The 8,360-nt window shown below is 32.7% G+C and overlaps 1 protein-coding gene across 1 annotated transcript; it reads left to right on the top strand.

Moving 5' to 3' along the window:
• Positions 1-1,354: 1,354 nt before the first annotated feature.
• Positions 1,355-2,095, top strand: LOC145068727 (uncharacterized). The gene has a single exon (XM_079015728.1). The coding sequence runs from the start codon at positions 1,438-1,440 to the stop codon at positions 1,969-1,971; it is 534 nt and encodes a 177-aa protein (XP_078871854.1). The 5' UTR covers positions 1,355-1,437; the 3' UTR covers positions 1,972-2,095.
• The last annotated feature ends 6,265 nt before the right edge of the window (positions 2,096-8,360 follow it).

Raw genomic sequence — 8,360 nt, forward strand, 5'->3', positions numbered from 1 at the left:
TTTGTCAATATCTTTTGGAGGCGGTTTTCTTTACTCTTTGATGGTCGATTTGGTGTTTTAGAAACACTTTACTTTTTGTTAAAGTTAAACCTAGAAAATGTTTGTTGTTTGATAAGGCGATGTCTGAGAGTTTCATTTGGACTAGTAATAGGTGTCGTAGAACAAATGTCAATTCCTGATTATAGGATCCAATTTTGTCTATTACTTCCATGTAAATTGACTTTTATTTGTAACGCCTTGCTAGTTTTTCCTTAATAAATTTGTCGTTCTAAAAAAAGAATGACTTTCTTGGGTAGATGACCAAGTAATATCTCAAAAGAAAATGTGTCTTTGCTAGTAATAGTCAGTATGTACGTGTTGGATAATTTGAAGATTCCGAAATTTCGGAATGTTTGATGAGACTTAAATTATGAGAAGTACTTTGTTTGATAGTATTGTTTGAGTTTTTTTTGGTTAAATTTCCGAGCTTCCAAACCCTATGTTTTTTTAATTGTTTGGCTTTTTAACCTTTTGTAATTGTTTATTTTCTAGCGATTTGCTAATTCTGTTAATGTTAATATATGAGACTTTCAGTTGTTCAAAAAAAAAAGTACGGTTGTAACAAAAAAAATGGCAAAACATATGGACCAAGTTCACATTTTTCAAGTTATTTCACTAGAAACGAATATTTTAGGTTACTGAGAATCATCATTGAATTTAAAATTAAATAATTTTAGTTGAATACAACGAGACGAAAGCATTTATAAAATATTTTAGCTAAGAGGGATTTTAGTGGGTCATGTGTTATTTAACCTTTTAGTTAAAAGTCAGCATATGATATCAATATTAAACTATAATAAAGTGTATTAATTAAAAAAGAATAAATAAAACTTTACTTTTTTCAAATATTTCAGGACGAACGTTTTAATTTATTATCTTTTAACTAATATATTTTATAAATAGTTTGCCATTGTTGTACTAAATTAAAATGATGATATCGTGACTGAAAAAAATATACCTTTTGAACATTATTTAAATGAAACAAATCAGAATATATTTTTTTCTCACTTTCTCTTCTACCTTTCAAATATACATAAATCATGAAATTAGTTAATGCCATGTGTTATCAGAATAAAGAACTTAAATGGAAATAAATATGTTGTTATCATACTTTTCATAACAATTCTATTTCATAAAAAATAATTTATTTTTTTGTCCATTTGTTCCATTTTAATATTATGGAATTATGAAACGAACTAACCTAATTCCTACAAGTCCATAAAACTTGCATTAAGAATTGTAAATTACGCATTGGCTGTTGTACGTTGTGTCTGTATCCCAATTTACCCTTTCGAGCCCTTGAAATAAAAGGGTGTCTCACACACTCTCAATAACTTCCCTCTGTAATCAATTTCACTATGCTTGAAGCAACCCCCAAATCGGTCGTCTAATCGGATCATGCGCAATTGTTTCTTGTTTTTCGGGTCAAGTAAACCCCAAGTAAAGTCCGAAAACGATCGTCGGAAACCCTTGGTGATCATCAAGGATAACGATTATGATACAGCCGCCGCCGGCGACGAGGTACACAATCCGACGGCGGCGATGGCTTTAATTCTACAATCGTGGCTCAGTGGTCACAGGTTACGTTACCTGATTCTCCTTCTCTGTTCTCCTTTACTTATCCCTTTCATTTGCGCTATGTTTCCCTTCCTTTGCGCCGCTGAGGTCTTCGTCCGTCTCTGCCGCCGCCGTCGTCGGTCGAAACCGGCTCCTCCTCAAAATCCACTGCCGCCGTCGCTGCCGCCGCTACGGCGGCGTGAGAACGATGTAGAAGGCGGAATCCAGGTAAAATCGGATTTTAGTTTGTTAGATAGATATCTGAAAGATCAATTAGAACTTGCTATTGAGATTTTAAATGAATGTGGAGGTGATTTAACCTATGGTTATGATTATATCGATGATTTTGATAGTAATCGGAGTAATTTGTGTTAAATTGACTTAGAAATTTGTACAAGGATCTGTGTTGTTGTTGTTGTTGTTCATCTGTGACTGGATTGTAGATAACTGATTTGAATTATACTTATTTGATCAAATCAAGCTTTCAACCATTCTTCAATTCTGATTATAATTATTTTTAAATATTATATTTTGATGATTCGTCGACACATTCGAATTCGAGTATAACAGCTGTTGATTTTATGGATCTATTATGAACAGTTTGACTTTTTTAGAGATGCCACGCACAGGTGATTTTAGGCTAAACATGTGTAAGAAATAATCGGGACATAGGTCATATAATGTTTTCAACATTTTTTAATTCATAAACGTTATAAGAAACATATTATGTCAATATTTTCTGACTTTTGAGATCAAATGAATATGTGTGATGGTGTTGCTACGTGTATCTTTTATTCGTACAAAAATTCAAACACGCATTCACCCATTCACATATGGATTAATATGAATAAACTCATCCTGTTAAATTTAACCATATTTAAAGAGACTTCTCTTGTTGAAATTAGATTTTAAAGTCGTGTGCTTGTAAACCGGGAAGTCTCGCAATCAGGAGTTAATGCATAAAAAAAAAATTAATGGTTTCACAATAAATTGTTGATTTTTTTACTTGATACTAAAAAAAGGTCTTAATAAGGTAAGTTATGAAATAAGTGTTATTACATATGTGAGATGATTACTAGACAATAATTTTTTTTTTCCATATAACAATTTGTGTTTTAAAATGTTGTAATGTATAATTTTATAAAACATAAATTTTTATGTATAGAAAACTTGTTGCGTACGAATTAGTGCTCTATTAATATTAAAATATTAAATAATGATTTTATATATAGTATCTTAAGTTGCCGGTATTTTTCCTTAGTGAAAAAAATATTTATATCGAAAATTATACGTAATTGAATATATTTTAATGTTTATTCGTTAGGTTATTAACTATTATATGTATAAATATAATATAATATGAATATCATGTGCTTGTTATTTTTGTTTTTCTATTATATATGTAACTATTAATTGTTTGAATTTAATTTTATTATTTGAACTTATTTGAAAATTATGTTAAATATAAGTTACTAATTATGTTATTCTTTTAAAAAATTTAAAGAATTAATATGAAAATATATTGTTTTAATTTGTAATGGTTTTTAAATAAACAACCATTTGTTATTTGTTAAAATTTAAAAATAGCTAAAGTAATCATCTACTTAAGTTCAGACATTGTATTTATTTTAAAAAAGAAACATTATATATTAGGTCATCCGGTATACGGACCACGAACCCGGTCGTGGTCTACGTGGCCACGGACAACGGTCGTGCATACCACCCCGGCCGGTCGTGGTTCGTCATTTTCATGTTGGATCGTTGTGCCTATGTCGAGACGCAGCGCCCAATCAGGGCTTCTTGACTGATTTCTTCTCTGTCAGCCTTCTTCTGTCCCTCTCTTCTTTTTCTCTCTTCGTTCTCACCGGAGAGTACTCTGGTTGTGGTGGAGTGGTTCGTGGTTGCTCCGGTGGGTGATCTGGAAGCTCTCCACGACCGTTGTCGTGGAGAGTATAAGGGATGGTCTTAGCAACATTGTATCTATACAAATGTTCGTTCTCTTTTATCAAGACTTAACACAAAAAAGAAATAGCTAGGATCAATCACTATTGTAATAAAATAAAATGATCTAATTAGATCATTTGGATTGTATTTTATTACTGAGAGAGAAGGTATTTCACTTATTTGAACCATAATCGAATTATTATTTCAGATTGGTTTTGATTATTAAAATAAAATCCAAAGATAACTTCATATTTATATGCATATTATTTTTATTTTCAATATATATATTTTTAATGATTTATTAGTGCATTAAGAATGTTTATAATTATATTAGAACTAGTATTTTGCCCACTACGTGTTGTGGCGACACTAATACGTTATGTAAATTGAATTTTGACGATTGTATTTATAAAAGTTAGGTATTGTTGAATTTGTTGATAGATAAATATACAAGATCGATACCAATGATAAAATTGTTGGTGGATGGGGTAAACACGAAAATTTAGAAAAAATCAAGGGGATGAAAGTGATATTTTAAAAAGTTCAAAGTTGAGGGTGGTCAAAGTGACATTTGACAAAGTTGAGGGGTGATAACTATAGGAAAATCATACTATATAAACTATGGAGGTTAAACATAAAACCTTAGAAAATAGAGGGGAGAACCAAAAAGAAAAAAAAAATACAAGGACTTAAATTGCTATAGAAATAACTGTCAAGGACTGAAATTGCCAATTAAATGACAAAAAAAAAAGTTCACATTCACTAAACTTGCCAAGGTAAAGACCAAAAAAAAGTTCACACGCACTAAACTTGGCAAGCGTACCATTTAAACAAATAAAATTTCACTGTTAGAAGCACTAAAAATATAGCATAATGAAACAAGATTGAATCTTGAGGAACACAGCCTAAAAGTCACTGCTTTTTTGCAAAACGCACATTCTTGTCAAAACAAAAAATAATAAAAAAGGGTTTTTGATTATTAAATAAAACTAAAATTGCAATGAAAATAAACTAAATAAAATTCATTAATAAAAACGATTTCAGTTATGATGTGACTTTCCTAGTCATGCAATCAGCCAAAATTTGGTTACTCAGAATGCGTTCTATCTAAGTTGGTACTAAGAAAAGCTAACAAGTATTAATATAATCTCTTTTACCTAGTTAAATTAACCAAAACAAACTCTTCAGTTGAATCTAACTTTTTACTGTCCAATTAAATAAGCTCTTAATTAAGATCATAAAAGTTGCATTAACATATCTATAAAATTCCCAGTAATACCCAATACTTCTCACAAACTTGGAAGCGTAAAGATATGAAATTTCCGTTTATATCAGAGTTAAATCCCAAGCACGGAACCAATCTGATAACTTATTACCAGTTGACAAGAATAATTACGGATTCTATTAACTAATCAACTTGAATGATCAAATCCAAGATAGGTGATCAGACTAACAAGAATTAAAAATAAAACGTTCATTAAGTTTAAAACTGAAACGACTAGATAGAAGCACATAAAGAAAACCAAATATGATAACTGATCACATGAAAAATATTAGTCTAATCTAGAACTGAAAACTAGGGTTTTAGCCAGACATGGCTAAAAATGAATCTAAACTAGTAAAAAAAACGAACTGATTAATCTTATAAACCAAGTGTAGGAGATGATTCACAACCTTCAGATCTTCAGAAATCACTGAAAGGTATCAAAAATCGCCTTCAGAAGTGTTTTTCGTTGTCTGGAACGGTCTAACCTTCGAATCTGATCACGGGGGACATATATATATATATATATATATATATATATATATATATATATATATATATATATATATACACACGCAAGACAGAAGCTTCTGGACCAAGATAACAGAATCTGCAATCGCAGAAATAGGATATGCGATCGCATATATGGCAATTTTTCTAGATTTGCAATTATATGAAGTACGATGTTATTTCTGAAGTTTCGGGAGCTGCGTCACAAAAATGCTATCACAAAAGTCAATAGAAGTGAATATATGATCGCATAAATTGATGTTTTTTCCTAGATGGGTTTTTTTTCGACCTTGCAAAGCATCGACATATTTATACGATCACAAAAACCAAAAATATGGTCGTAGAAATGGCTTTTCAGATCGTTTCGGACGCACTTCTTTAGTTTAAGCACTCCAAGTCATTCCTTAGCATCCTTCTTCAGTTCCAATTCCAATTGCTCCCAAAGTCCTGCTGCACTCAAATTATCTGAAAATCACACAAAAACACAAACCATACGAGAATTCTAATAAAAGACATGAGCTGAACAATATTTAAAACTAATGACATGAAAATGTACAAATTATGACGCTAAATGCTAATAAAAACTACCTTAAAAGATGCATAAAACGGTATCTAACAAATCTCCCAAAGCTTGAACATTACTTGTCCTCAAGTAATAAAAAAGATTAAACGTTATAAACAAAAATGGAAAGATGTAGATGACTTAAAAATAATTTAAATAAAAACTGAAATAAACAAAAGGAAACTAAAAACTTAAAATAAAATTACTTCACTCTTTTTTTTATGATCAAACTTAACACTCATGAAAGCTCCAATGGAATCACTACCTAGACAATCATCACAATATCTTCCATCTCTCATAGATTCCCAGTGTCAGGAAGAAGCTCGACGGTGTGAACAAATAGACCAATTGTAACTTTTATTAAATTTTATACCTTAATTAGCCTTACAAGTGAAAATAACCCATTTCATAATTTCATGTCCTCAAGACTAGATAATTAAGAACCAGAATCATCGCATCCTTAAGAATCCGCACAACCAAATTAGCTTTCGCCAAAGCAGTGGGCCAACCCCCATAGGAGCCCAACTCTATGCTTTCACTTTTTCTGAGAGCGACCAATATCATATCACATATATCTTTTTGCCTCATATGTGTCTTCATTGTGGCTCTTGATTTGATTGAACTTGAATTTTGAATCTTTGTCTTTAGCTTAAGTTCTTCAATCAACTTTTGAATTTCTTAAGATTTCTTTGATTAAGTGCTTGAACTTTAACTTGGGTATCGAATATGACAATTATAACCTTCTTTTCTTTTTGACTATGTAGATCTGATATAAGGTTCTCTGTTACCGCGAGGATAACACATGTCAACAAATAGGATCATGTTCTGTGGGTTCAGACTTGTCGATCAAGGTTCTTTTTAAACATTCATAAACAAATCATTATGAACTGTTATTACTGCCCACACAGTATTTCAGTATGCCATTTTAAAAATAAAAAATCACAGCCTGCATCTTAGGTCATGGTGTTTTGCGACTCCTAGTTATGGGAACTATTATTGAACTTACCACTATCGATCATTAAAAAAAATTTACAGCCTGCATCTTAGGTCATGGTGTTTTGCCACTCCTAGTTATGGGAACTATTATTGAACTTACCATTATCGATCCGATCGTTTCGAACTTTCATTTTCCATTTATACAGAGCTATCGAATGCAAGAATTTCCTCATATCATGTGACTTTTCTTTTCTTTTTTTTTTCAATTTTTTTCGATTTTCAGAATTTTTTATGTATGCAGAAAATAAAAATAACAATCTTTTTGGTTTTTTTTAATGTAGAAAAGTAAAAGCATAAACATAAAATGTAACAACCGAAAAATTCCAACCAATTTAAATTTTTCAAAAACGACCCGATCTCTTTAAATTATTACAAAAAGGTTTTCAATACAATTTATTTAGTATATTCCCAGAATCACATCACAACATAAACATGAGGAGCGGTACGATCACGCCTTCGCCTTGCCACGGTCTCCTGAAGAATCTGAAAAACATTAAACCACAACTGTAAGCCCGAGAGCTTAGTGAGATATCCCCAAAATACCAACCACATATACTATACACGCATAACATGTCATATCATATCCGATCACAGAACAGCCATGCACTTCTGGTCTACTGTGTGACTGGTCCACCCTCCGAGCCTACAGTATGACTGGTCCGCCCGCACCGGGCCTTCAGTCGGCCTGGTCCACTCTCCGAGTCTAGCCATATACATTGAGTCTGCAGTGTGATTGGTCCGCCCTCACCGGGCCTTCAATCCACCTGGTCCACTCTCTGAGTCTACAGTATGACTGGTCCACCCGCACCGGGCCTTCAGTCGGCCTGGTCCACTCTCCGAGCCTCGGCACGTCTGGTCTGCCCTCTTGGGGCCTACAGCCTATCCGGACCGCTCGTTGGGCCTTCGGGACAATCTGTCCGCCCTGGGTATCTTGGCCTACAGCACAAAGCAGGACCCGCCTCAACCCAACTCCTGTGACAACCCGGAAATTCCATTTTGTACGAACATTATCAATTCAATAGAAGCTAGACCAGTTACAGTGAATTTCAGACTTTTCCGAATAAGTTTGAGTATATTAGGGTTTATGTTTAAGGAGATATCAGGAGAGTGGATGCTCATAGGTTTGTGAAACTTGAGTATTTCAAAACTTCTTAATGTTAGAGTTCAATTCCGGAATAAAAATATTTTCTGCCAAAATATTTCAGGACTATAAATAGATTTCTAAACTAAATTCATTCATTACTCACATTTCCAACTGGAGAAAAGCCATTTTCTCTCTCACGGATCTTTGGGTTTTCATCCCAAATCGTGAGTACACTTCTCTAGTTGTTTTATAATGCTTGTTATATGCTTAATAACATAGATTACATGTCAAATATGTGAGATCCGGGAGTTTACCGCCCAAGAGCGTTCTTGGGGAGTAAACTCCAAAATGAAGCTTAAAGGCTATCTAGTCCCATTTCCTTGTTAGGTAACTAGCTTAGGATA

The sequence above is a fragment of the Lactuca serriola genome, chromosome 8 (genome assembly GCF_051521515.1).
Source record: "Lactuca serriola cultivar US96UC23 chromosome 8, Lser_US96UC23_V15, whole genome shotgun sequence".
NCBI lineage: Eukaryota > Viridiplantae > Streptophyta > Magnoliopsida > Asterales > Asteraceae > Lactuca > Lactuca serriola.